The sequence below is a fragment of the Mus caroli genome, chromosome 5 (genome assembly GCF_900094665.2).
Source record: "Mus caroli chromosome 5, CAROLI_EIJ_v1.1, whole genome shotgun sequence".
Taxonomy (NCBI): Eukaryota; Metazoa; Chordata; class Mammalia; order Rodentia; family Muridae; genus Mus; species Mus caroli.
This window is the reverse complement of record NC_034574.1, coordinates 130907705-130934993: the sequence shown is the minus strand read 5'-3', so window position 1 is coordinate 130934993 and position 27289 is coordinate 130907705. Positions and strand designations below refer to the sequence as shown.

General features: G+C 49.3%; 4 protein-coding genes across 10 annotated transcripts in view; 2 read left to right on the top strand and 2 right to left on the bottom strand.

Moving 5' to 3' along the window:
• The window catches only part of Taf6 (TATA-box binding protein associated factor 6), an 8554-nt gene extending 798 nt beyond the window's left edge, over window positions 1-7756 (top strand). For all 3 annotated transcript variants that reach the window (XM_021161895.2, XM_029477906.1, XM_021161896.2), the window contains exons 2-15: window positions 1762-1977; window positions 2573-2659; window positions 2777-2930; window positions 3128-3184; window positions 3283-3402; window positions 3748-3893; window positions 4002-4079; window positions 4193-4294; window positions 4406-4588; window positions 5311-5385; window positions 5487-5612; window positions 6579-6752; window positions 6904-7101; window positions 7367-7756. In XM_021161895.2, the coding sequence (XP_021017554.1) occupies window positions 1822-1977; window positions 2573-2659; window positions 2777-2930; window positions 3128-3184; window positions 3283-3402; window positions 3748-3893; window positions 4002-4079; window positions 4193-4294; window positions 4406-4588; window positions 5311-5385; window positions 5487-5612; window positions 6579-6752; window positions 6904-7101; window positions 7367-7747 (2037 nt within the window). In that variant the 5' untranslated portion in view covers window positions 1762-1821 and the 3' untranslated portion in view covers window positions 7748-7756. The remainder of the gene's footprint in view (window positions 1-1761; window positions 1978-2572; window positions 2660-2776; window positions 2931-3127; window positions 3185-3282; window positions 3403-3747; window positions 3894-4001; window positions 4080-4192; window positions 4295-4405; window positions 4589-5310; window positions 5386-5486; window positions 5613-6578; window positions 6753-6903; window positions 7102-7366) is intronic.
• A 49-nt stretch (window positions 7757-7805) lies between these two features.
• Ap4m1 (adaptor related protein complex 4 subunit mu 1) lies at window positions 7806-15107 on the bottom strand. Of its 2 annotated transcripts, none has more exons than XM_021161904.2 (16): window positions 15089-15107; window positions 14271-14335; window positions 14082-14170; window positions 13619-13725; window positions 13444-13540; window positions 11673-11783; window positions 11509-11589; window positions 10491-10553; window positions 10348-10414; window positions 10203-10256; window positions 9798-9904; window positions 9605-9699; window positions 9326-9370; window positions 8553-8603; window positions 8346-8457; window positions 7806-8249 (listed from the first exon to the last, which is right to left on the bottom strand). In XM_021161904.2, the coding sequence occupies exons 2-16, from the start codon at window positions 14326-14328 to the stop codon at window positions 8025-8027; spliced, it is 1362 nt and encodes a 453-aa protein (XP_021017563.1). In that variant the 5' UTR covers window positions 14329-14335; window positions 15089-15107; the 3' UTR covers window positions 7806-8024. The 2 variants fall into 2 exon arrangements, with proteins under 2 accessions (XP_021017563.1, XP_021017562.1); XM_021161903.2 differs by lacking the exon at window positions 15089-15107 and adding an exon at window positions 14471-14572.
• Mcm7 (minichromosome maintenance complex component 7) lies at window positions 14097-21938 on the top strand. 4 transcript variants are annotated; one of them, XM_021161893.2, is made up of 15 exons: window positions 14097-14794; window positions 16119-16198; window positions 16779-16943; window positions 17033-17157; window positions 17228-17408; window positions 17562-17699; window positions 18026-18175; window positions 18340-18454; window positions 18540-18671; window positions 18880-18963; window positions 19069-19462; window positions 19748-19831; window positions 20441-20609; window positions 21357-21466; window positions 21609-21938. In XM_021161893.2, the coding sequence occupies exons 1-15, from the start codon at window positions 14764-14766 to the stop codon at window positions 21808-21810; spliced, it is 2160 nt and encodes a 719-aa protein (XP_021017552.1). In that variant the 5' UTR covers window positions 14097-14763; the 3' UTR covers window positions 21811-21938. The 4 variants fall into 4 exon arrangements, with proteins under 4 accessions (XP_021017552.1, XP_029333763.1, XP_029333764.1 ...); XM_029477903.1 differs by lacking the exon at window positions 14097-14794 and adding an exon at window positions 15253-15711; XM_029477904.1 differs by lacking the exon at window positions 14097-14794 and adding an exon at window positions 15379-15633.
• Window positions 21939-22538: 600 nt separating this feature from the next.
• On the bottom strand, window positions 22539-25359 carry Cops6 (COP9 signalosome subunit 6). The gene is made up of 10 exons (XM_021161912.2): window positions 25260-25359; window positions 24929-25051; window positions 24622-24753; window positions 24207-24295; window positions 24051-24113; window positions 23747-23794; window positions 23283-23397; window positions 23108-23200; window positions 22916-23016; window positions 22539-22790 (listed from the first exon to the last, which is right to left on the bottom strand). Exons 1-10 carry the CDS (start codon window positions 25327-25329, stop codon window positions 22650-22652), a joined length of 975 nt encoding a protein of 324 aa, XP_021017571.1. The 5' UTR covers window positions 25330-25359; the 3' UTR covers window positions 22539-22649.
• Window positions 25360-27289: the final 1930 nt, after the last annotated feature.

The following is a 27289-nucleotide window of genomic DNA, read 5'->3' as shown; positions in this document are numbered from 1 at the left end:
CAAAAAAAAAAAAAAAAAAAAAAAAAAGACTCATTCATATATTTAACAATGCCCTAGGCACCAGATAGGTCAGTGAACATAACAGACATATTCTTGTTTACTGGTGGGGTAAGGATAATAAACAAGAAGAAATAATGGCCAGGCTTGGTGGTAAACAGCTGTAAAAGGCAGGAGGCTCTCCAAATCAAGACCACGGGATGAATTCCAGACAAGCCTGAGACCCAATTGTAGAAGGGATGTTTAACATGTGGAAGGTCTTAGATTTAATCTAGAGTGATTTTATATATATACATATTATCTCACTATTATTAAGAAGAAGAAAACATGGCAAACAGGTAAAGCCAGGCATGGTGGTATGTGCTTGTATTCCCAGTATTTGGGAGGTAGAGGCCAAAGGACCAGTGTTGTCTACCTAATGAATTTGAAGCCAGTGGGGCTATAGGAGACCTGCCCCTAAAGAGAGGTGGGTGGGGTCAGGTAGTCAGCCAAACACATTTAGGAAGAACACAACAAAAGCTATAAAGCCAAGTACCCGTCTGTCAGATTGAAAGGACTGCAAGGAGAATGATATGTCAGGTAAAGTGGGAGGGGGAGGAACAGAGATATGAGAGAAAAAAAAAAAACATTTTAGACAGGAACTTATTGCATAGTCAGGATGGCCTCAAACTTGCTGTCCCCACGTTAGCCTCCAGAGTACTGGGATTATGGGTGTACAGCATGTAGGGTCTCACTCTGAAGCATAGCCTGACATGAAACCCAAGGCAGTCCACTGAAATTAGAAGTGTTAACCCCAACACCTGGACAGGAGACAAGGGGAGTCGTTATAGGAAAGAAATAGTTACCTAGTTTATATTTTGTCAGACCACTTTGGTTTTAAGAAACAAACGCAAAAAAAAAAGCCAAGATGGAAATAGGAACACCTTGTCCAGTGACTGAGTTCAGCAGATGAATAGGTGATAGTCATCTGGGCCAAAAAGGGTCTGGTTGGGCTGCCTGGTAAGTTTTAAAGTTCTGCTGGGTATCAAACCCAGGCCCATGTGCATGCTAAGTACCTTACTACTGAGCCACATCTTCCAGCCTGGTGGATTTGATTTAAGCATCCATATAAGAATGACTTGTGCTGGATGTGGTGATGCACGCCTATAGTCCCAGCACTTGGGAAGTACCAGGAGTTCAGGGTCATTCTCAGCCACTTATGGAGTAAGAGACTAGCCTAGGCTACAAGAGGCCCTATTTAAAAAAAAAAAAAAAAAAAAGCCTGAGCCAGGCAGTGGTGGCACACGCCTTTAATCCCATCATCCAAGAGACAGAGGCAGCCAGACTTTGAGGCCAGCCTGGTCTACAGAGCAAGTTCCAGGTCAGCCGGGGTTACACAGCCTCGGGGTGGAAGGACAGGGGACAAACTGGTCTGGAGATGTAGCTCAGTAGTTAGAGTATTTCCCAGACCACAAAACTGTAGAGGTGCATGTCTGTAATCCTAGAACTAGGAAGGTAGAAGCAAAAGAATCCAGAGTCAAGGCTATCTTTCATTACAGAGTTTAAGGTGTGGCTAAAGAAATCCTGTACACAAAACTAAGAGCAAACAAACAAAATTGTCACGGGAAGTGTCACGGCTACATAGCCCCTGCGTCTAAAAGGAAAAAGGACAGACCAAGCTGTTGTTTGGTAGCTTTGCTTTGAGGGAGAGCTGCAAGGAAGGAAGGAACTCAGATGTAGGGTTTGAATTATTTTCCTTTCTATCTTACCCCATCCCACTATCAGGATCTCCATCTTTCCATCCTGGGGAGGCATCCTTCCAGGGACAGGAGCTGGAATTCCAGCATGGCCGAGGAGAAGAAACTGAAACTCAGCAATACTGTGTTGCCCTCTGAGTCCATGAAGGTGGTGGCAGAATCTATGGGCATTGCTCAGATTCAGGAGGAGACTTGCCAGCTACTGACAGATGAGGTCAGCTACCGCATCAAGGAGATTGCCCAGGTAACCCTTTTGTCCAGCTTCCCTTTGTGCTAACAATGCTACTATGTGACTACAGATATCCTTGAACTTCTGACCCTCCTGCCTCCACCTCCCACTGCTGGGATTGAGGTTCTTTTTTTTTTTTTAAAGATTTATTTATTATTATATCTAAGTAAGTACACTGTAGCTGTCTTCAGACACACCAGAAGAGGGCCTCAGATCTTATTAAGAATGGTTGTGAGCCACCATGTGGTTGCTGGGATTTGAACTCATGACCTTTGGAAGAGCAGTCAGTGCTCTTACCCACTGAGCCATCTCTCTAGCCCCGGGATTGAGGTTCTAATACCATGTCTTGTTTATGTGATGCTGGGGATTGAACTCAGGTCCCTGTGCATGCTAGGCCTATGCTTTACTCACTGGGGTCAGAGATGAGTATCTCCTCTTAGTGGGGCATTGGTGGGGTATGCCTTTAATCCCAGCACTTGGAGTCAGAGGCAGGGGGAATCTCTTGAGTTTGAGGCCAGCTTGGTATATACATAGAGTTCCAGGAGAGCCACAGCTACACAGAGAAAACTCTGTTTCTGAAAACAAAATCTCTTTCCTCCCCACCCCCTAGGATGCTTTGAAGTTCATGCACATGGGGAAACGACAGAAGCTCACTACCAGTGACATTGACTATGCATTGAAGTTAAAGAATGTGGAGGTGATTTGGAGGGACTTAAAGGAGACAGGCGGCTTTAGAGTGGGGAGACAGTGCACGCGTAGCCATGCCTCCCTTGAGCTGTTTCTCATGTCTTTCTCTGTCTCTCTCCTGGTGTAGCCACTGTATGGCTTCCATGCTCAGGAGTTCATCCCTTTCCGGTTTGCCTCTGGTGGGGGCCGGGAGCTGTACTTCTATGAAGAGAAGGAAGTGGACCTGAGTGACATCATCAACACCCCTCTGCCTCGGGTGCCTCTGGATGTCTGCCTCAAAGGTGGAGGGAGGGTAGAGCTGGGTGCCCAGGGAGGAGGGGAAGCAAGCGTGTGACTGGGAGGAACTTCACAAGAGAAGAAAGAAACATCCAATGTGTGAATGGCAAGAAGGGGACTAGGAAGGGGAATACATCTTCCTCCGTCAGGGTCGGCTTCCCAGTGTACATACCCAGAACTCAGCTTGACGTCTTCTTTACAGCTCATTGGCTAAGCATCGAAGGCTGCCAGCCAGCTATACCAGAGAATCCACCCCCAGGTAAGGTTTTCCTTGCCCTTAATCTCCTTCCCCATCCCTGGTCCTCTAGAGCTCCTCCTACCTTCTCATCCCTCCTGCTGTGACCACTTTCCCACCAGCTCCCAAAGAGCAGCAGAAGGCTGAGGCCACAGAACCCCTGAAATCAGCAAAGCCAGGCCAAGAAGAAGACGGACCCCTGAAAGGCAAAGGTCAAGGGGCAGCTGCAGCCGATGGCAAAGGTCAGTGTCCTGGCCAGGCCCCTTCCTACTCTTATCCCAAAGCCAGATGGTCCTCAGTGAAGTGGATGAGGCCAGGGACAAAAGAACCCCAGAAAAGCCCAGAAGCCTATAGAAGAGTTGCATGTTGTGGTGAGGGTTTGTCCTGTGCAGAAGCGTCTTCTAAAGCCTACTCTTTTTAGACATGTGTACGTGTGTGTGTGTGTACGTGTGTGTGTGTGTGTGTGTGTTAGCTATCAGTCTTCATGAGCTATCTACCTTCTATTTTTTTAGGGCAAGCACTATACTGACTGAGCTATCTCCCCAGGCTAAGTTTTCTTTATCAAGCCTGTCTCCCAATTCACACAGGAAAAGAGAAGAAGGCACCTCCCTTGCTGGAGGGGGCCCCTTTCCGCCTGAAGCCCCGCAGCATCCATGAGCTGTCTGTGGAGCAGCAGCTGTATTACAAGGAGATCACGGAAGCCTGTGTGGGATCCTGTGAGGCCAAGAGAGCGGTAAGCCTGCCCTCTGGCTTCCCTTCAGTCAGGGAAAGAATCTTCCTGGAACAATGGTAGTTGTTCAGCAGGAAATGGCCCCACCTAACTCACTGCCCCCTACCACAGGAAGCTCTGCAGAGCATTGCCACGGACCCGGGGCTCTATCAGATGCTACCACGGTTCAGTACCTTCATCTCAGAGGGGGTGAGAGAACTGGGAAAGGACAGACCCACGATGAGGCTCCAAGGGAGGGGGATGGCAAGGTAAGTTCATCTGGGGGGTCTCTCTGTGCCTACCGTCAATGTCCCCTCTCCTAGGTCCGTGTGAATGTGGTCCAGAATAACCTGGCCTTGCTCATCTACCTGATGCGTATGGTGAAGGCCCTGATGGACAACCCCACCCTGTATCTAGAGAAATATGTGAGTGGTCTTGCCTACCTGCTGTCCTTTGCAGGGTCAGGGACCCTGCTGCCACTCTCACCACAGGAGGTCTGGTATCAGAACTGACTGACAGTGCCTGGTCTCTCTCAGGTGCACGAGCTGATTCCAGCAGTAATGACCTGCATTGTGAGTAGACAGCTGTGCTTGCGGCCAGATGTGGACAATCACTGGGCACTCCGGGATTTTGCTGCCCGTCTAGTGGCCCAGATCTGTAAGCATTTCAGCACAACCACCAACAACATCCAGTCCCGAATCACTAAGACCTTTACCAAGGTAAGCGCCAAAAGTGTTATCAAATGATGCAAACTGCCCCTTTAGGGCTATACCTGTGAAAGAGCGCACTTCACCCATCTGGCAGTGGAAATGATACTGGGAACATGGAGCCATGGAGATTGGGCCCAAGGGTTTTGAACCTCTGTGTCCTAATGTTTTGTGTTTATAGGTGATGTCAATCCTTCGCAGTTAGTCTTTCTTTTTTTTTTTTCCTTTTTTCCAGTTTTGTTTTTTTGAAACAGAGTTTCTCTGTGTAGCCCTGACTGTCCTGGAACTTGCTCTGTAGGCTAGGCTTAGCCTTGAACTCAGAGATCCACCCTTCTGTGAGTTCTGGGATTAAAAGGCATGTACCACCACTTCATTTCAAAGCCATCTCTTTTTTGAAACAGTGTACCATGTACTACAGGCAGGCCTCAAACTTGCAGTGTAAGCAAGGATGGCTTTTTTTGGTTTTTGAAACAGGATTTTTCTGTGTGTACCACTGGCTGTCCTGGACTCACTTTAGACCAGGCTGGTCTCAAACTCAAAAAGATCCGCCTGCCTCTGCCTCCCGAGTGCTGGGATTAAAGGTGTATGCCACCATGCCTGGTTTGAGGATGGTTTTAAAATTCTAATCTTCAAAAGAAAAAATAATAATAATTCAAATCTTCCTGTCTCTACCTACTATGTGCCAGGTTAGCCTTTCTAAACCTTTTCATCTGGGATTTTCTTTTTCTCTACAGAGCTGGGTAGACGAGAAGACTCCATGGACAACTCGATATGGCTCCATTGCAGGCCTGGCAGAGCTGGGACATGATGTTAGTCTCCAGAAAGAGCTGGGAGAGGGGCAGTTACATTTGGTGTAGGAGAAGCCTCTGGTGACCTTTTAGCCTGGGATTCTCCCCTTCCTTCCCACCAGGTGATTAAGACGCTAATTCTGCCAAGGCTGCAGCAGGAAGGGGAACGGATCCGCAGTGTCTTGGATGGGCCTGTGCTGAGCAACATCGACCGTATTGGAGCAGACCATGTGCAGAGCCTTCTCCTGGTGATGAACCCCCTTCTTCCCATCAGCCCTCCCCTCAGTTGTCACAAACATGGCTACAGTGTTTTAGCAAGCACGAGGCACATCTTACTCTTTTACCCGAGAGACTAGCACTGTTGTGTACATGGAAAGCAAGGCACAAGCAGAAAGCCTTGATAGTCAATAACTTCTGGACCACACTGCCTTCATCCTGTTTGTCTCACTCTATGGCTTACTCTGCCCAAGGCTCATGAACACCAAATATGTCATCAGCAAATCCTGTTCATGTCAGTTGATCCTTATGGAAGGAAACGGTCTTTTTTTTTTTTTGGAGTTTGTTGACTTCTATAGATGTGATCTTGCTATATAGCCTTGGCTAGCCTGAACTTGTAAGGTAGACAACACTAGCCTTGTGGCAATCCTTTTACCTGTCTTCTGCGTGCTGAGATTATAGGAATGCACCACCATACCCACTGAAATCATTCCTTTTTAAGATTTTTTTTTATGTTTATGAATGTACGCCATGGGTGAGGTGCCCACGGAAGCCAGAGGAAGGCAACAAACCTGGAACTAGAGTCCTAGATGGCTGTGAATAACCACCCTGAGCGAGTGCTCTAAACCTGAGTTACTCTCCAGTCCCCCCATTCCTTTTGTTGTTATGCTGCTGGGAATTGAACTTGGGGCCACATACTTGTTTGCAAAGCATTCTACCAATGACGCTATGTTCTCCTTGGCCCTTTTTTAAAAAAAACTTTGAGATATGTCACCTGCTCAGGCTGGCCTGGAGTTTTTCTAGGTAGCTCTGGCTAGCCTAGAACTCCTTCCTGCTTCAGCTCAAGTGCTGTGTCCAGAGGCATGAAGCACCACACCCAGCTCGGATGCGTTCTTTATAGGGCCATCGCTTTTCACTGTGGCTTCCAACAGTAATGCTGGATGGGCTCCTCTCAGCTTTGTGAGAGGATACCAGCCCTTACTCTGCCTTCTCTACAGAAACACTGTGCCCCAGTACTGGCCAAGCTGCGCCCTCCACCTGACAATCAGGATGCCTACCGGGGAGAATTTGGGTCCCTTGGGCCCCTTCTCTGTTCCCATGTGGTGAAGGCCAGGGCCCAGGCTGCTCTACAAGCTCAGCAGGTCAACAGGACCACACTCACCATCACACAGGTCAGCTGCTGAGGGAGGAAATGTCCCCAGGTTTGGGATAGCATGTGTCACGGCCAGCAACCTCTCCCACGCCCGATGAAGACCTAGCTAGGTAGAGTGGCTCTGGTCTGCCTTCAATGTTAACATTTTCTTCCTGTGTGTCTCTTCATAGCCTCGGCCCACACTGACCCTTTCACAGGCCCCTCAGCCAGGCCCTCGTACGCCTGGCTTATTGAAGGTCCCTGGCTCCATTGCCTTGCCTGTTCAGACACTGGTGTCTGCGAGAGCCGCTGCTCCTCCTCAGCCTTCTCCTCCTCCAACCAAGTTTATTGTAATGTCCTCATCTTCCAGTGCCTCATCAACCCAGCAGGTATGTGGAGCCAGGGTGAGGGATGTGAGGAGCCCCCTGGGGAAACCTCCAAGCTGTGACCTAATCCCTTCATGCTCAAACTCAGACAGCATAAGAGCTACTTAGCAGGATCTTAGGGGTCTCAAGCTAGCAGCAGTCTTGACCATCCATTCACTGGGGGCTACAAGGGAAGGTGGGAGTGGAGGGCATGTGTCAACAGTAGATACCTGGAAAAGGATTCTGGGGAAAGCAAGGACATGACCCTAGACCCTCCTTTCTCGCTCAGGTTCTGTCCCTCAGCACCTCAGCTCCTGGCTCAGGCTCTACCACTACCTCTCCTGTCACCACCACGGTTCCCAGCGTGCAGCCCATCGTCAAGCTGGTCTCCACTGCTACCACTGCACCCCCAAGCACAGCCCCTGCTGGTTCTGGCAGTGTTCAGAAATACATTGTGGTCTCTCTTCCCCCAACAGGGGAAGGCAAAGGAGGCCCTCCTTCTCATCCTTCTCCAGTCCCCCCTTCATCTTCTTCACCATCCCCACTTGGGGGCAGTACCCTCTGTGGGGGGAAGCAGGAAGCTGGGGACAGCCCCCCTCCAGCTCCAGGGACTCCAAAGGCTAATGGCTCCCAGCCTACTGGACCTGGCTCTCCCCAGCCTGCTCTGTGATGTGTCACATGTGCTGACCTCCTCTCTTGTGCAAATTCCTACACACTCAAACAACCTGTGAGGGAGGAAGGAGGAGATGTTTTCCCCAGTGACTTTCTTTTTAGATACTGTACAGTAACTTCCTCAGAATAAAAGTTGGATTTGTAAGTTTGTGAGCCTCCCGAATCACATAAGGTCTATGGGACCTTCCTGTCCAGGTCCAAAGCCACAAAGAAAATGTCCTCTTCCTGTTCAACTGCCTGCTCACATTGCTGTCCATATCCTTGCTTGGGGAGCTTCAAATCCGAATTACATAGGCGTTGCTGTGGCTTAGATGTCGAACCCACTTGTGAGGATTGGCATTACCACAGGCACTAAAGGACAGTCTGAGGAATCGAACCTGGAGACCGGAGCATGTGTGCCGAGGGAGTTCAAAGGAGAGGCTGGCAGGGCCCAGCCCCAAGGGCGATGCTGAGGGAGAAGGCCCATGGCTGGGAAGTCCCTGCAAGCCAGGGACATCCATCTGCAAGTGAAAGAGTCAGGGAAGATGTGAGGTGAGACAGCGACTCGGCAGCAGGACTGGGCTGTACAGAAGGTGTGTAGGATCAACAAGGCATACCTGGAAAAGGCCGGAGAGCTGAGAGCCTCCTTGTACCCGGGGCAGGTCCCAGTGAAGGGCTCCTTCTCCCAGCTCTGCCTTCTGATCTGGACTGCTCAGTTCCTGAGACAGGCTGGATGGTAGATAGGGAAGATGCTGAACTAAGGGTTTACTTCCTTGGTGGAGCAGAGGCTCTACCCAGGGAGTCTTCCCAGGGAACACGCTGACCTGATGACCCCTCGGGGCAGGGGGAGGTGCAGATGAATGTTGAGAGCTTGGCTGTAAAGAGGAAAGGAAGGGTCAGCTCCAGGATGGCAGTGTCTTACTTAACACAGCTGAGGATGACTTTAAACTTCTGATTCTCCTGCCTCTGCTTCCTCCAGGGCTAGGATTACAGGTGTGCACCACCACACTGTTTGTGGTGCTGAGGATCAAAGGCAGGGCTCGGTCTATGCTAAGCAAACACTGCACACTGATCTCTACTCCAGTCTCTTCTCTAGTCCTTCATAAGAGAGTTCAGCAGATGCATTCCCACATCCAACCCTTTCCCAAACACCACAACCTCTGACTCAACTGGAACTTAAAGGTGATGGATGCAAATGTCTGGTGGTTTTGAGATGGGGGGGGGGGGGCGTCTCACTTCACTGTGAAGCCCAGACTGGCTTCACAACTGGTGAACCTTCTGTTTCAGTGTCCCATCTGCTGGGATAACAGGTAGACACTACACACTACAAAGCTTTAGTGGACCCATCTGGAGGATGAGTTAGCAGGTCCTTGGGCCTATTTTCTGTCCCGTGCAGCTGGACTGGGCTTGACTAACTCCCACTTTTTTGTGTGATTTGTTTTGTTTTCTGAGACAGGGCTTTATGAAGCCCAACCTGGCCTCCAAACTCTCTATGTATTCGAGGTTGGTCTCATGATCGCCTAACTCTTCTATCTCCCAAGGGCTGAGATAATAGGTATGTGCCACCATGCCCAATTTGACCAGCCCCAACCCTTACCTCTTTGGGGGCAGGTCACACCGTAACTTCAGGTAAACCTGGAGCCTGGAAAGGGTGGCATACAATTACATCATATCCTACTGGCATCCCATCACTGCTAATCCAGGGCCACCATGGGAAGAAATTGTACCCCAAGAAGGAAAGGGCTGAGATCCATCCCAACAACACTAGCCAAGACTACACTGTATCATCTCTACCACCACCCTTCCAATTAAGCCCTTGTACACGTAAGCCTTGGAATGGCGTGGAGTAGTTCTAAAACACAGGAGATAGTCTCACCGGCCTGAGCCTTGGTCCCACTGCACAGAGGGAAAGAGCCGGAAGGGGAGTGGTGAGGGGAGGTCATCAGAGAGCTGGTATCTCATCACAGTCAGCTGAGGCCAGACAGGGACAGGTCAGCTTGCTCTTGCACGGGTCCTGCCTCCCTCCCCTTGGTGCATGGAGTACACCAGGAATAAGCCCTAAACCTGACCTCGCCCTGAGGTGGCTGCAGGCGGAGGATCCGATGAGACTCAAACTCATCTAGATTGACAGAACTATGGAATGACACCTCATCAACTCGAATCCCTGGCCCATAACCTGCCAAGAGAAGGAGACAATGCTGGGCAGTAGTGGCGCACGCCTTTAATCCCAGCACTTGGGTGGCAAAGACAGGCGGATTTCTGAATTCAAGGCCAGCCAGGGCTACACAAAGAAACCCTGTCTTGAAACAAACAAGCAAGCAAACATACACACACACACACACACACATAGAGGGAGAGGGAGGGAGGGAGGGAGAGAGAGAAGGAGACGGTTCTCTTGACCCATATTTCAGAAAAGAGACATTTCCAACTTCTCTCCATATTATTTTGGAGGGAGAAATTCACGCTCTCCTTACCTCTCAGTTCTGACTTTCCAACACAAAATTCTTCTGTCAAGCCAATGCATATCTCTGTGGGAGGAAGGACATGAGAGAAGGGATAGCAAATGCCACCATACACATCACAAGGAGGCCTGCGCCACACCTAACCACGGGTTCTCACCAGAACCGCTGGGAAGGAAGCTCTTGAGCCGTATCTCTCCTTGGACATCCACCTTCAACAACGAGCCCTAGAGGCAGAAAGTCAAGCTCAGCCTTCCCCAAGGACCACTGCCCTTCACGTCCAGGAGTGGAGCCCAGACTTACATTAGACGCAATCAGTACAGACAGCCTCTCCACCACATCCAAAAACACCTCATTCTTTTGGCTCTAGGAAAGAGAGGATCTGGGTTATGGAGCTGAAAATCTGTTTTGTTTTCTGGGTTGGTTGTTTTTTGGGTTTTTTGTTTGTTTTTGTTTTTTTCCAAAACAGGGTTTCGACAATGTTTCTCTGTGTAAAAGAACCCTGGCTGTCCTGGACTTGCTTTGTAGACCAGGCTGGCCTCACACTCACAAGAGATCTACCTGCCTCTGCCTCTGCCTCTCTGCCCCTGCCTCTCTCTGCCCCTGCCTCTCTCTGCCTCTGCCCCTGCCTTTCTGCCTCTGCCTCCCAAGTCCTGGGATGAAAAGCATGAACACCCAGCCTGGAAACCTGTCTTCAAATGGACAGGCAATGTCAGGCATGGTGATACATGCCTATAAGCTCAGCACTTGGGAAACTGAGGCAGGAGGACTGCCACGAGTTCAAGACCAGCCTAGGTTACAAGGTGAGAGCCTGGGTTGGAGGACCAAAGGAAAGCCTATCTCAAAAAAACAAAAGAACAGGAACTGCAGAGATGACTCGGTCAAAAAAGTGCTTGTCACATAAATATGACGATCTGAGTTTGATCCTCAAAATCCATGTGAATGCCAAGGTACTATAGGTAACCTATAACCTACACCAGAGAAGTGAGGATACGCAGACCCAAGGCTCATTGGATCAGCCAGCCCCGCCTAGTCAATGGGCTTCAAGCTAGTTTCACAGGAGGCAGATGGCATTCCTGAGAATGACGGCAAAGGCCTGGTCCTTTAGCCTCCACACAAGAGCATGCTCTGCACATACACTCATGCATAAAATAAAAGAGGCAGCAGAAGGGACAGGAGAGTTGAAGCAGAGTCCTGGGATGGGAGCCCAGAGGTAAAGGAAGAAATACCACATCAAAGGGAATGGAAAGATAATCGAGTTCTAGGCCAAAAAAAAAAAAAAAAACCTCATCAAGTCTGGCCTCACCGATCCTTCCCTTACCTGGTCAGAACGACTGGACAGGACGGGGCGGCTGGCTGCGCTGCTTGGGGCCACTCTATTCTGCTGTGTCTCTGCTCCGAACTGCAAAGCATCCAAAGCAACAAATCGTCAGCTTTGACGCTCACAGCCAACCCTCCTGCCCCTCTTCTTTCCCAGCTACTGACCAATCCAACACTGCTGAGGTCAAAGAGGCTGAAGGGCTTGCTGACCACAGCTTCAGTCTGGATGAAGTTCCTCAGCATCTCTGTGGATGTAGTCTGCACATAGCCATAATCCTAACGGACAGAAAGAGTTGAAATGGTGTGGATGCAACCTCCCAACCACACACTCCACGAGGACCTTTCTTCATGGTAGCACGGAACAAGAGAATGAAAATGAAGTCCTTGGAGCTGGGGAGATGGTTCAGTGGGTAAAAGACTTGCTGAGCAAGTGTGTGGACCTGAACTCAGTCCCTGAAATGTAAGTAAATAAGAAGGTGGACATGAGAATGAGCATATATAATCCCAGTGTTCCCATTCAGAGACAGGAGAATCCCAGGAAGCTTGCAGGCTAGTTAGCTTAGTGTACATGCACTGGAGAACAAAGGGGGCTTGCCTTCTTCTTCTCTTGTTTTTTTCTTTGTTTTTTTTTTTTTCAAAACAGGATTTCTCTGTGTAGCCCTGGCTGTCCTAACTCATTCTGTAGATCAGGCTGGCCTTGAACTCAAGAGATTCATTCACCTGCCTCGGCATCCTGGGTGCACCACTATGGCTGGCTTCTATTTTTATTATGAGACAAGGTCTCATGTAACCCTGGCTGGCCTCCAACTCATTATGTCGACTGGGAATGCCTCAAAAATCAAACTGATCCATCTGCCTCTGGATGCTGGTATATTAAAGGCATGCACCACCATGACCAGCAAAGGACTCTGTCTTGAACAAGGTGGAAGGTCAGGACCAATACCCGATATTGTCCAGCAGGAAAGAGAAGGACACACACACGGAGAAACGGAGCCAGGGAGACAGACAGACATGCTGCTGTGAGATAGCTCTGCTGGTGCTAGCTATCAAGCAAGCCAACCTTAGGTCAATCTCAGGGACCTAGACAGTATGTTGGTTGGTAACACGCAAAAGAAACTTATTTTAAATAAAATCATTTCATTTTCAGACTCCATTTAATCATAAGGAGAAGCTAAATTCAAGATCCCAGGCTCTGGGGGAGTCTGGGGGAGCTGAGGACTTCCCAATAGCTGAACGGCTTCTGTTGTAAATAGCTGTCTGAGTCCAGACATCTTCCCCCCCCCCCCCCCCGAGACAGGGTTTCTCTGTGTAGCCATGGCTGTCCTGGAACTCACTTTGTAGACCAGGCTGGCCTCAAACTCAGAAATCTACCTGCCTCTGCCTCCCGAGTGCTCGGATTAAAAGCGTGTGGCTGAGTCCAGACATCTTAGGAACAACTTGTACAGTTGTCTGAGTCCAGCCATCTTAGGGACAGCTGGTAAGAGAACAGCTGTTTGAGTTCAGACACCTCAAGGACAACTTCTCCATCTTGCTGACAAGATCAACTAAGCTCGTGTTCCCAAGCCCAGAAAACTACTCCTAATCTGATTGGTGAAAGATCCCTTGCTCAACCCCTTATGTCAAAATATGATTGGACAGTGCTACAGCTCACCCCACTCCCCTTCACTCTGTGGTGTCATCCTTTAACTATGCTAGGCAAGTTCAGGAGTCTGTTCTACAGCCCTGACTGATCAGTACTGGCTTGATTACAATACATTTTTGTCATCTGCATTGACCTAGTGCTTGAGTTATGGTGGATTTATATTGGATTTAGCAGATTCTACAAGTAGAAGATACCTGATCTCCACACGTGTGCAGTGATGTGGGCAAACACACACACAAACACACATACACATGAATAAATAAACTTAAAAAGACCAAAGTTTTTGGGCTTTACCAGCACTTCATCCAGGAGTTCGTAGACAAGTGCCACATTGCGTGAAATGGTTCCCTCATTGAGTGAGCCACAGTAGTCACCCAAGAGAGTGGCTAACCTAAGGAAACACAGCAAATTATGTGTGAATAAACCTCACACTCCCTCCTTCTTAGGTGCCTGTCCCAACTCTACTCACCGGGAAAGCAGCTCCAAGAGGCTGAAAGGAGAGACGTTTTCTAAGGTTGTGGCCACCAAATAGAGCCCACTGTGTCTGATGTGAATAAAATGACGATCACCGTGATACTGAGACAGAGTTGAGGACAGAGGCCATTAACAAAAGACCAGAATTGTAGTAATGTAACCTGCAAGATGGCACCCTGAGGTCTACTAGTGATGGGCTATGCCCCAGATCTAAGACCTGGCCGCCTAACGTGTAAAGGTAGTATCTACCTCTCAAAGTTGTTGATAGTCAAAAATCGGGGTGCATGGACTGTAACTGGCTTCTTGTTAGTACTCAATACATTTATCTTACTTGGAAAAAACGAATCCTCCCCACACCCCCCCCCCAAGCTTCCTACCAAGCTGTCCTTGACAGGGAGAGAGGAGGCACTCACCCACCTCCACAGTTCTAAGGCCCTGCACACCAACCACGTAGTTACCATGACAACCGGGGACTCGCCTCCAGGCAGTCCCGTCAGCTTCCGGTAGAAGAGCTCTGCCACATCACGACCACCACTGTCCCCGCGGACTAGCCAGGTGGAAAGATAGTTAAGGAACAGGCGACACAGACTGATCTGGGTTCGATTTCTACCCAGCTACCCTACCCCGTCTCCCGGGTCAAAGGATACAGTCTTTATAGATGAGCGGATCCCCCTTGGAAGACAGAATGAAGAACTGGGAAATCATGGCGGTTCTGGAGGATAAGACGAGAACAGGGTGAAAGTTGAACCCACCCCGCCTTGTGGACGCGGAACAAAAGGCCGCACGGAGGCTGGCGCTTTAAGAAACACTCCTCCCACACACACACTCGCGAGCATTAATTTCGAACCGCGGGAAACAGGGTGTCCAACCCGCCAGGATCTGGCAATCTTTCACCGGCCCGCCCTCAAGCCCCTTGTCATTCAATCCAGATTCGTCCATTGATTGGTTAAAGTTAGGTGCTGGCAGCAGTTGGGAACCCCCTATCTGATTGGCGGGTTCTCAGCCGCACGGGTCACATGGGTGACGACGTTTCGCGCCAATTTCGGTTGGCCGACTACGTCCCGCCGCGCGCTCGTTTTCTGCTTCCCCAGAGAGAGACTTTTGAGCCTTTCAAGTCCTGCCACACCGTCCCTGGCAGCGATGGCGCTTAAGGACTACGCGATCGAAAAAGGTGAAGATCTATAGGGCTGGGGGCGGCGTCCTCGGAGGGAAACTTTTCTGCCTACACCTGTTGAGGGGAGCTGGAATCTTGGGGACCGGGGAGGGGGGGCTGAGCCGGGATCTGTGACTCCGAGGACAGGCGAACTGCGCCTGGAATAAGCAGTGGGCGTCAGGGATGGAGGAAGCAATCCTCCTTGGAAAAGGTGATGTGGTTGTGTTATGGAGAGAACCCAGTGGAGTCCACAAAGGAGGGGCGCGCTCGGTAGAGACCGGATGACGTGGTTCAATACATTCAATGCATGACCTGAGGGACTAGGTTACTGGGCCAGCCTCTGCTGCTTGGGGCGCTAGCGAATTCCCGCGTCCACTGGAGACTGGCCGCAGTCCAGAGGCGGGGCTTGCCAGACCGCTACGCGCCGCGATTGGTTGTTTTCGGCCGCCCTCCAAGCGGAAGTAGAGGCGGGCGGAAGTGGCGCTACCCGATCTTGGGACTGTCGTGTGTAAACAGTGTCCTTCCGCGCGGTGGCCTCGGAGAGAGCTGCAGTAGGTAGGGGCGTGCCTAGAATTGGGAGGCTGAGCGCCCGGCGGCGAAAGGTGGCAGTGTGGTGGACCCGAGTGGCCCTTTGGCGTCCTGGCCAATCCCCGCTCGGCCACCCGTCTCGGGCGGAGGAATCCTGGGCTGTGAGGCGGCTGGAATCTGGGCCCATGTGCTTCTTTGTTTACTAAGAGCGGAAGCAGTGGCGGGAGCCGGGCATGAGTGCCGAGGAGGCCTAGTGGCGGACGTCCTGGCGGGACCCGAAGAAAAAGAGTTGTACTGGTAGAGCGAGAGCCGAGGATCTTAAGTCGATTGTGAGCGAGCTGAGAGAATTGAAGAAACTGAGATTCCTAATTAAGACAGAGTGTGGAATTCTCTTGGGGGAAGGTTGGGTAAGACTCTTGTAGCTGCCCGAAGACCTATATTCTTCCCTGTGTAAAAACGGACTTGTGAAAAGGAGCACTGCCTACTTTGGGGAAAACTTGGTAGATTTGTTTTCCATGTTCATTTAACTAACTAGTTCATAGGTTCCGTCTTAAATGAAAGTGGGTTGCTTAGGTTTCTGTTAAGAGTTTGAAATAAAGAATCCAAAAGGAAGGGTGATTGTTTATTTTTTGCTACATTATTGTGTGTGTGAGGTCGCAAGGGCATATCACAGCTTACAACTGGGTGCTAGACACCTGCAGGACTCCGTTCTCTTCCAACCTGTGGGTGGGCACCAGGGATTGAACTCCAATCCTCGGCAGCAGTGGTCTTTACACCTCACTGCAAAGATTTGGCTTTTATTTTATATTTGTAGAAAAAGTTAAGAAGTTCCTCCAAGAGTTTTATTATGAGAATGAGCTTGGAAAGAAGCAGTTCAAGTATGGGACCCAGTTGGTAAGTCTCAGGATTGGTTCTGGGGAGTGGAGTGGCATGTTAAGAACTTGGATAAGGTTATCTCAAGTATGACTATCAGTGAATGACTTGATTCTGATTGTTTTTATACAAAGTTGGGTTTTTGTTTTGTTTTTAGCTTTAGGGTTTTCTTAGCTGTTTTAGTTGTGTTTGTGCTCACAGGGGCATGCCATAGCATGTGTAGAGGTCAAAAGGACAATTTGTGGAAGTCCCTTCTCCTACCATGTGTGTTCTAGAGAGCAAATTCAGATCATCTGACTAGATGGCTACGTCTAACCTGCTGAGCCATCTCATCCATTCCTAGCTCTTAGTTTTTAGGGATAGTCTTTGTGTTGCTCAGACCAGCATCAAGAACACGCTGTGTAGCTACATAGCTGAGGTTGGCTTTGAGCTCCTCATTCTGTTGTCTTCTGAATCCTAAGTGCTGGGATTATAAGCATCTACCACCATGCTGGACTGTGTTCTGTTCTTTCCCCTCTGGAGGTAGGCCAGTGACTTAGAAGAGCTTTTGTGGGTGAGGTGAACTTGACCCTAAAGTGTTACCATCTCTTCTTCACCTCAGGTTCATCTGGCTCATCGGGAACAAGTGGCACTGTATGTGGACCTGGATGACATAGCTGAAGATGACCCTGAGTTGGTCGACTCAGTTTGCGAGAATGCCAAGCGCTACTCAAGACTGTTTGGTGATGTTGTACAAGAGCTTTTGCCTGAGTACAAGGAGAAGGAAGTAGGTGGCTGGTTTGTTTCTGAGCTCTTCTGCCTGGTGCCCTCTGTTTTCTTTCTCTGTCCTGCCCCTCACCTGTTCTTTCTTTTTAGGTGGTGAATAAGGATGTCCTAGATGTTTACATTGAACACCGGCTGATGATGGAGCAGCGAAGCAGAGACCCCGGGGCAGTCCGGAACCCCCAAAACCAGTATCCTTCTGAGCTCATGCGAAGATTGTGAGTATCTCTGTGGGAAAGGGCAGGGACTTGCTCTCCGGGGACTTGCTGACAAATGTTTCTCTTTTAGTGAGTTGTATTTCCGAGGCCCAAGTAGCAGCAAGCCTCGAGTGATCCGGGAAGTACGAGCTGACTCTGTGGGGAAATTGTTAACTGTGCGTGGCATTGTCACTCGTGTGTCTGAAGTCAAGCCCAGGATGGTGGTGGCCACATACACTTGTGATCAGTGTGGGGCAGAGACCTACCAGCCAGTACGTATACAATTCTTTGATGGTGATTTGATACCTCAGGTCGTTTTGACTGATAATATTTCAAGGAGTTCTCAATACTTTTAAAACGTCTTGACGCAGAGCAGAGATGATTACTGTGGTGATTGTAAGACTTCCTGTTTTCCTTGTTTCTAGATCCAGTCTCCCACTTTCATGCCTCTGATCATGTGCCCCAGCCAGGAGTGCCAGACCAATCGCTCAGGGGGGCGGCTGTACCTACAGACTCGTGGCTCCAAATTTATTAAATTCCAGGAAATGAAGATTCAAGAACATGTGAGTTTAGGGGATATGAGTCCTGCAGCTGGTTATGAAATTGTAGGAAGAAAGATTGGGAAAGAGGTTTACCTAGAATGTTTTTGTATTTGCTCTTAATCAAAAAATCAGGGGGTGATTTAATTGAAGTTTTTTTCTGGTTGTATTGGGAGGAGGATGTTATCGCTCAGCTTCCTTCCTGAAGTCATCTAGGTTGGGCTGACTGAATCTTACCATCAGATGGGCATCTTCTGGGGTGGTGGTCAGTTGGGTCAGATCTGCCTCACTTTTCTCCTTGTCTCATGTGCTCCATGTCATGCCCTCCCCCACACCTCCCAATCTCCTAGAGTGACCAAGTTCCTGTGGGAAACATCCCTCGTAGCATCACAGTGGTTCTAGAAGGTGAGAACACAAGAATTGCCCAGCCTGGTGATCATGTCAGCGTCACTGGCATCTTCTTGCCAGTCCTGCGCACAGGGTTCCAACAGATGGCACAGGTGAGGGCGTTTTGAATGAGGAATTAACTGCCTTTCCTCCTCCTCCACCCACTCACTCTTCACACCCTTAGAAAATGAAAATCAGTGAAGTGGGACTTGTGGATGAAAGAATTCTCAGGGACTCTGGCGATGGGGAATTTAAAGGGACTTCTTCTTCTGCCCAGGGTCTCCTCTCAGAAACTTACCTGGAGGCCCACTGGATTGTGAAGATGACCAAGAGTGAGGATGATGTCTCCGGGGCCGGAGAGCTGAGCTCAGAGGAGCTGAAGCAGATTGCAGGTGAGGGGCCACGAGCTCACGTTGATAGTTGAGCTCCATCCTAGATTGTGTCCTGAAGGAAATGCTATGGCTTAATTTATTGCAGAGGAGGATTTCTATGAAAAGCTGGCTGCTTCTATTGCTCCGGAGATCTACGGACATGAAGATGTGAAGAAGGCACTGTTGCTGCTTCTGGTGGGTGGTGTGGACCAGTCTCCTCAAGGCATGAAGATCAGAGGTAAGAAGGACAAGAGACTTAGGAAGGAAGGTAAAAAAACATCCCGCCAGAGTCTGTAAATGACAAGAGTTGATGATTTGGCTTAGTGGTTGTTGGTGTCTTAGAAGCAGTCTGGACTTGAAGAAGGGGACCGGGTCTCAAGTGCTCTTCCCTGTTGGTGGACAACTTGCGTAAAGAGTATGACTCAGGCTTCCTTCTCATTTGCCAGGAAACATCCACATCTGCCTTATGGGAGATCCTGGTGTGGCCAAATCTCAGCTCCTATCTTACATTGACCGTCTGGCACCCCGAAGTGAGTGTGGACAGGGCTTGGTGTTTGATTGATAAACACTAAGGCCTCTGGAAGGCCTGGGGAAAGCGGTTCCTTTCTTCAGCGGTTTGTTGTTTATCTTTGCAGGTCAGTACACAACAGGCCGGGGCTCCTCTGGTGTAGGGCTCACAGCAGCTGTGTTGAGAGACTCTGTGAGTGGAGAACTGACTTTAGAGGGTGGTGCCCTGGTGCTGGCTGACCAGGGCGTGTGCTGTATTGATGAGTTTGACAAGATGGCCGAGGCTGACCGCACAGCCATCCATGAGGTTATGGAGCAGCAGACCATCTCCATTGCCAAGGCAGGAATCCTCACCACGCTCAATGCCCGATGTTCTATCCTGGCTGCGGCCAATCCTGCCTATGGCCGATATAATCCCCGCCGCAGTCTGGAGCAGAACATCCAGCTTCCAGCCGCTCTGCTTTCTCGATTCGACCTCCTCTGGCTGATTCAAGACCGGCCCGACAGAGACAATGACCTCCGGTGAATGAAGTATATAACACCCATAGAGACAGCCCATTTTAGTGACTTTGGGGCAGGGAGGTAAAATCAGAAAGCCACTCAACTTGTCTGTGTACAGACACCTTAAACACCTTTCCTTGTTTGCAGTTCATATGGAGATAGGTTGGAGCTAAGATCTTGAGGGTTTTCTGGGAGGCCTATCTGCCATGCTTTGGAGAAGAGGTGGAGCTAAAAGGGAATACTGAGTCAAAATACTGAGTCTCAGGGTGTTACAGCTCTAAAGACTGATGCCCGTCTTCTCTACAGGTTGGCCCAGCACATCACCTATGTCCACCAGCACAGCCGGCAGCCCCCTGCCCAATTTGAACCTTTGGACATGAAACTTATGAGGTAGGAGGGGTGGAGATGGGTATGTCTGTGGCATTGTCTTATGCCAAGTGTGTCTGAAAAGCATTGAGTCTTGAAAGGACTCATCTGCTTATCTATTTCAGCCTCAAAGTAGCTGAGCCTGACTGAGAATAGTGAGCCTGGGTCTCTCTGTAGCCAAGGGATCATCAGAAACTTTTTTTCTGATTTGGGATGACAGAGCAGCAGGACTTATATAATCCTAGCTACTCTGAAACCTGAGTAGTTTTGGGGGGTGTCTCCAAAAACTACTTCCTTCCTGTATATAAAAGAACCTTTCTCATTATCTTCATCCTGTCCTAGGCAGGTATAGCTTTTTGGCCATAAGTGCTTCCATGGCACAGATGACTCAGGTTTCTAACTGGTTTTCACATGGTCTCTGAAGTCTGTCAAGGGATAAGTTCAGTCCTCCCGCTACAGGTGCTTTGGTAAATGACATTCTCCTGAAAGGTTGGGAGTTACTTGAAGTGTCCTGGCAGCCAGCCCTGTTGGGAGAAATCCCTCACTGTCCACGTCAGCATAGAGTATTAAGTGGGGAGTCTCCTATAAAGCATGCCTGTCTTCCCGCTTTCCCATGAACCTTGTTTCCCACAGACGGTACATAGCCATGTGCCACGAGAGACAGCCCACAGTGCCTGAATCTCTGGCTGACTACATCACTGCAGCATATGTGGAGATGAGGCGAGAGGCCCGGGCCAGTAAGGATGCCACCTATACTTCTGCCCGGACCCTGCTGGCCATTCTCCGACTTTCCACTGCTCTGGTGAGTGGTGGGTCCCTGTCAGCTGGAAAGCTGACCCCTGCCTGCCACCTCACCTAATGACCCTCAAGCTGCCTCCTTCCCTCCTACCAGCCCTGCTGGGACTAAAGTGCTGACAGTGCAGATAGTGGTCCTCTCTGTGCTACCGCACTGTGGGTACTTGCTGCTCCAGCAGGGCACGTGCAACGCCCATGGAGGGAAAGGCTGCTTGCTGCTTGAATCCATGAGGGCTAGAAGGACTTGAATTCCTGATGTCCTAGATACGATCTTAGAACTCTCCATTCTGTCCTCCCCTCTTGGACCTTAGTCATGGGGGCTCCAAAGTGCTGTTCGTGCAGGTAGTGTAATTACCTGACCTACTGCTGAGCTAGCACTTCCCGAGCCCCCAGGACACAACCTCTGATAGTGGCCCTAGCTGAGCGCCCCAGGCTCCATTTGTCTTAATGGGGAGCCTAGTGGAGTTCAGAAGGGTCTGGTCTCCCTCACAGGACAGCTGAACACCCACCGGGACTGGCCAGTGTTGAGAGGCGGAGACTTGGGCAATTGCTGGACGCTGCCCTGGGCATTGCACTTGTCTCGGTCTGACAGTGCCGGCCCAACGCTGCAGATGTGGGGGGCAGGGAGGAGTCCCCATTTTTGTTCAATGAGTAGGCAAATGTGGCTTGCCCAGGCTTGAAGCTGGAGCAAAGATCCTTGACTTCATTCCCCTCCTCCCCTCCTATCCCAATCTTTTCTATGCCTTCCCCTTAGGCTCGACTTCGGATGGTAGACATTGTGGAGAAGGAAGATGTAAATGAAGCCATAAGGTTGATGGAGATGTCGAAGGACTCCCTTCTAGGTGAAAAGGGACAAACAGCTAGGTGAGGATTTCAATGAAGAAAGAGATTGGGCCACTGGGCTTAATTGAGCTGGCTTCTGCACTCTTGCCCTCAGGAGTTTGATGCTGATTGCTGCTACTGTTTGTAGCCTTGCACCTTCACCTTTTCCATCCTTGTCTTTTAGGACCCAGAGGCCAGCAGACGTGATATTTGCCACCATCCGTGAACTGGTGTCACGGGGGCGGAGTGTCCACTTTTCTGAGGCTGAACAGCGCTGCATATCTCGTGGCTTCACACCAGCCCAGTTCCAGGCAGCTCTGGATGAATATGAAGAGCTAAATGTCTGGCAGGTTAATACTTCTCGGACACGGATCACCTTTGTCTGATAGCCAGTTTTTACACCCTCCTGCCTACACCAGAGGAAATGCTGAATGCATGCCCCCTCAAGAAAAATCTCATTTTCCCATGCTGCACTTTTTTATTCTGCCAATAAAGTTTTGCCTCTTGCTTATTAATAACTTAAGGTGTGGCAAGGATTAAATGGAGCCTGTAGAGATTTTAGTGCGCTCTCTCCTCCCCTAGTCTGTAGTATTGACCCTTACTATGTGCTAGTCAATCTGGGAGATACAAGGCCTTGGGACCACTGTTTCTTGAGATGTTTCCATTATGGACATTTGATTTGTTAGAACCCCACATCTAGAGGTGATGGCACAAGGCATGACTTAAGTGGAAGGCCTAAGGGTGAGGTACATATCGCCCTCCTAGGTACCTTCAGGATACAGAAAAACAAGGACTTGAGATACCCACAATTATAAAGATGGGATTCAGCTTCCCTCCCCTTCCTATTTGAGAAACACTTGCAGTGAAATTAAATTAGCCTGGGAAAGCAATCTTCCATGTCTGTGGAGCTGTGACTTGATCACAGAACACAAAAAACTGGAAGCAAGCAGGTCGTCCTATCACATTTTTTGTCTACTTCAACAAGGGGTCACCACAAGTCATTAAAAGGTGGGTAGGTGGTCCAAAAGTGTTGATAAATGGGTCCTGCCTGCGTGAAGCTTCCTTAAGAGTCCATGTTGAGAAACCAGTGTGGTGCCTGAGAGGACAAAGCCACTGGGCTGCTAAGGGGCTGCTCTTTTATTAATGAGTTTCTCTAAAGGGAATGTGGTACTCAGTTCCATGGAACAGCTCTGAGCCCCACACACCATCCCTTCCAGAACCATCATCAGAAAAACAGTCCCCGCATTCGCCTGCCAATGCCTTGCCGGTCGTAGAGGACGTTGAACTTGTTCACAAACTGGTTCATTGTGTTGCACGTTTTGGTGATGGTGCCGAGGTAGGCCATGAGCCCCACGTCATTGCATTGCTGGGAGGGAACAGAAAGAACCAGTTCCCCAGGGGTCCCTCGTATTAGCCAATGACACTGAGTGTCACCTCCTACCTGTGAGGTGGTGTGAGCCCCACCTCCCCATCAAGGGTGTTAACACTCACATCATAAAAGTCTGTCTTGAACTTGTCAGTGCTGAGAACTGGAAGACAGTGACATAGGGCATAGGCCTCCCGCAGGATCTCATGGTTGAAGGGAACCTCTCCTAAGGACACAAGGAGGCTGCACTGATGTGGATGCTGTCACTTTTCCAGGAAACAGGAAAGATGGTTCAAAGTGACAGGCACCTCTCCTACCTGCTTCAGAGGCCTTGACATATTCTAAAATGAGCTTCACACGGCTGTGCAGCATCTTGATAGCACTATGCTGAGCTATCAGGTGTTCAGCCACTGCAGGGGAATGAGGCAAATGAAGGGCAGCCTGTGGCCACACCCAACCCCTACCTCCAAAGACTGAATTCCCCTCCCTTACCAGTGGAGTTCTCCCCACTGCCTGTTGCTGTCATCCGGGCCACGTGGTCTACACCGATCCGTTCAGCTTCCTCAGTGGCCAGAGTGTAAGTGAGCTCAGCAAACAGCATTGTGGCCTGCAGAGTAAAGGGTTCTCAGACAGGGAGAGTCAGGAAACAGACCTAGGCTTAGGCAGGTGGCTCAGCAGGTAGAGTACTTGCTGCACAACTGAGGATCTCAATTTAGAGCCTCGGAACCCACATTAAATGGTGTGACAGCATGTGACTGTGATCGTGGAACCCCTACAGCAAGATGGGAAGTGGAGACACAATTCCCAGAAGCTCACAGGCCAAGCTGCCTGGCAAACAAGTGAGTCTGTCCCAAGGTAGAAAGCTAGGATGGCCACCCAGGGTTGTCCTATGCCTGTGCACGGCATGCAGGAAACAGGCTAAAAGCAGGATTTGAAGGTTGTAGGCTAAATATTACCTCTCCATTGATTATATCGATGACAGACTCAAAAACGCTGACAGGAAGCTGTAAAAACACAGACGGAGACAAGAGAACAGCTCTTACTAAAAGCAAATGCACTTGAACTTCCACACATGCCAGGCTGGCTTTGAACTCACAATCCTGCCTCAATCTCCTGAGTGCTAAGATTGATTACAAGTGTTGTCACCACACTTGGCTCATGCTTTCTCTAGGTTTTACACACATTACATACGGAAACACCACTGAAGAGATGAAGTCACACAAGTCAAGAAAAAGGGGACGTTGGGTCAACAATACTCACATCTGTGTGCTTGGTCATAGGGTTCAACTTCAGAAAGAGAGGACTCTCAATTATCTCACACACCTAGAAGATAAGGCAAAGCCCAGGAAAAGTCGGTATCTCTTCTTCCCCTAACCTGTTTGTTTCCCCAACATGCACATATTTGAGCGTCTATACCTGCTTATGGACGTGGATGTCTGAGGGGTCAGGTGGCCCCCCTGTGGTATACCAACCCAGAAACTCCAGCTCCTTGAAAACCTGTTTAACTGGAAAAGAAGGGGCCAGAGTAAATATTCCTTTAAACCTCTCTTCCTTAGTTTGATGGGCCTGGTGTGTTCTTACCGGTTCTCCCCTCCCTCCTCATACTTTGGGTCAGTTTGAAATAACTACACCTAACTAACCTTGAACTTCTGACCACTTGCCTCTATCTCCTGGGTTATATGCCACTGAGGACTGAACTCCGGGCTTCCCGAATGTTAGGGCAAGCACTTTACCCCACTGCCCTACATCCTCAGGCCCTTTACTCTTTAAGACAAACAAAACAAAAATCTTCCCACTTTTCCTTCCCCACCCACTTCTAATCCCCTCTCACACTGCTCCTCCTTGGTGTAATAATATTCTTTGTCAATGATAATCTTCTCTTCCACGGTGTGGGACAGCAGCTCAAAGGAGTTCATCACTTCGATATTTCGCCCCTCCTGCTTCCCGATCAGAGCCCCAATCACTAAGGGGTGAGAAACAGAAGCACAAGAAAACTAGGTGAGGAACAGGCATCTCGAAAACCTTTCCCGAGTCAGCGTGAATCAACGACTGGGGAAACAATAATTTGGAAGAAAGGGTGCGGGGGAGTGACTGGAGGAAATCTCCGAGAGATTTTGAGATTTACACACAACACTCACCCTGCATAGGCCGCCCCTCCTGGGAGCGCATGCGGATCCAATGGTCTGAGATGTTAAGGATGACAAGGGGATGAAGAGCGACGGAAACACTCCCAGTCACTCCGGAGGCCATCACGCTGGGGACTGTTAAAGGTGAAAGGAAAACATAGCGGGTGAGAGCTCGGGCCCACACATTTTCCCCTAGACATGGAAGCAGGGGACCAGCAGAGCCCGGCCGTCCATCCCTGCCCTCAAGTTATCCTGGGAGAGATGTCTCTTCTCCCAGGTTTAAGAAGTACTCAAGACCACTTCTCAAGGGCAACTCCAGAAGTCGGTCTGCGCACCCCGTTACCTGCTGCATCCACTTCCATGCCGCTGCTGCCTCCGCTCCCATTCGTCCCCGCCGCAGCTGCCGCCGCCATTTTCCCCGCGCCCGCCAGCCACGGCCCGCCCCTTTCCTTCTCGGCTTCCGTCTGGGAGTGGTGCATGCTCAGTGTATACTTGGTGCTCAAGTATGGGCGGGGCATCTGCCAGTACTTGGTAGCTCAGGGTGCTCAGCGTGTTGTGCTGCTGCTAGCGGTTCTCATGTAAACCAGCCTGGCCATGAGTTCTGTATTGTGTATCTGAGGATGGCTTTGAACTTTGATCCTCTTGCCTTTACCTCTCAAGGAGGGCTATTAGTTTCCAGGTCTCAAGTGGAGACACTGTCAATAATAAACACAGAGAAAATTGCGATCAAAAGGAGGAAAGGCTGTAAAACGGAACGGGGAAGACAATTTATTCAGGATATAAAAATTTTCATGTTGCATATAATCTATAGAGACTTGATCACTTGTTTGTTGAGATAGGGTCTTACAGTGTTGGCCAGCTGGTGGGAACTTGCTATTTGTCTAGGCTGAGATCCACCTTCCTGCGCTTCCTGAATGCTGAGATTAAAGGTGTGTACCATACCCAGCATGCCTAGCTTTTAAAACGATGTACTGAGGATCTAAACTCAGGTCCTAACACTTTATCCCCTGAGCCATCTCCCCAGCAGTAATTACTCTTGAATTGTTCAGCTGCTTCTTCAGTTTCAAGACAACCTGACTTTTTTTTTTTTTTTTTGGTTTTTCAAGACAGGATTTCTCTGTATAGCCCTGGCCGTCCAGGAACTCACTTTGTAGACCAGGCTGGCCTCGAACTCAGAAATCCACCTGCCTCTGCCTCCCAAGTGCTGGGATTAAAGGCGTGCGCCACCACCGCCTGGGCTATTTTTTATTTATTATTTTATTTTATTTTTTTACTAATCACAGTCACTGAAGTATGTGCTTTGGACCAATCACAGCCTTGCACTGATTCGCAGTAGTCCTTCCACTAGGGAAAGGGCTCCCTTCCTGTCACGCTGGAAATTCTTTCAGGTTCGTCTACATTTCATAGGGGTCTATGACAGCAAAATACCTGCTAACAACTATGTCAAATACACTGGGAAATCAGCTTCAATCTTTACACAGCTGTCTCAAGGCTTTGTTGTGTGTCCGAGTTGCTGGTGCTAGTCTAAGGGTCATCTGGCTAACTATGAGACTGACATTCCTTTACCTCGGGGCAGCCTGGACAGTGAGAGAGATGGGTACAGTAGATGATAATTAGAGAGTTAAGTTGCCCTATTTCCCAATGTCTTTGGTTACTTACATGAAAATAAGCCTTGGGAGTTTTTATACTACAAACCTAAAGAGATTTCCATTGGAGGAAAAACAGAAGAAAGGGAAGCTCATCATTAGTGCTAATAGCAATTTAACAACATTCTTAAAACACTCAACCCGGACTGGAGAGATGGCTCAGTGGTTAAGAGCACTGACTGCTCTTCTGAAGGTACTGAGTTCAAATCCCAGCAACCACATGGTGGCTCACAACCATCTGTAATGGGATCTGATGACCTCTTCTGGGGTGTCTAAAGAGAGCAATGGTGTACTGATATACATAAAATAAATAAATCTCTTTTAAAAAAAAAACACTCAACCCCTGTCTAGAGCTCAAGGAGAGCTGGGTTCCCTTCATCTGTCATGGAATGATTTTTTTTTTTCAGATTTTAATAATGTATTAAAAAGTCAGGCAGTGGTGGAACACACCTGTAATCCTGATACTCAGGAGGCAGAGACAGGCAGATCTCTGGAGTTTGAAGCCAGCCTGGTCTACAAACCAAATGCCAGAACAGCCAGGGCTACACAGAGAAACCCTGTGTACTGGCTGATTTTATGTGTCAACTTGACACAGGCTGGGGTTATCACAGAGAAAGAGCTTCAGTTGAGGAAATGCCTCCATGAGATCCAACTGTAAGGCATTTTCTCAATTAGTGATCAAGGGGGAAAGGCCCCTTGTAGGTGGGACCATCTCTGGGCTGGTAGT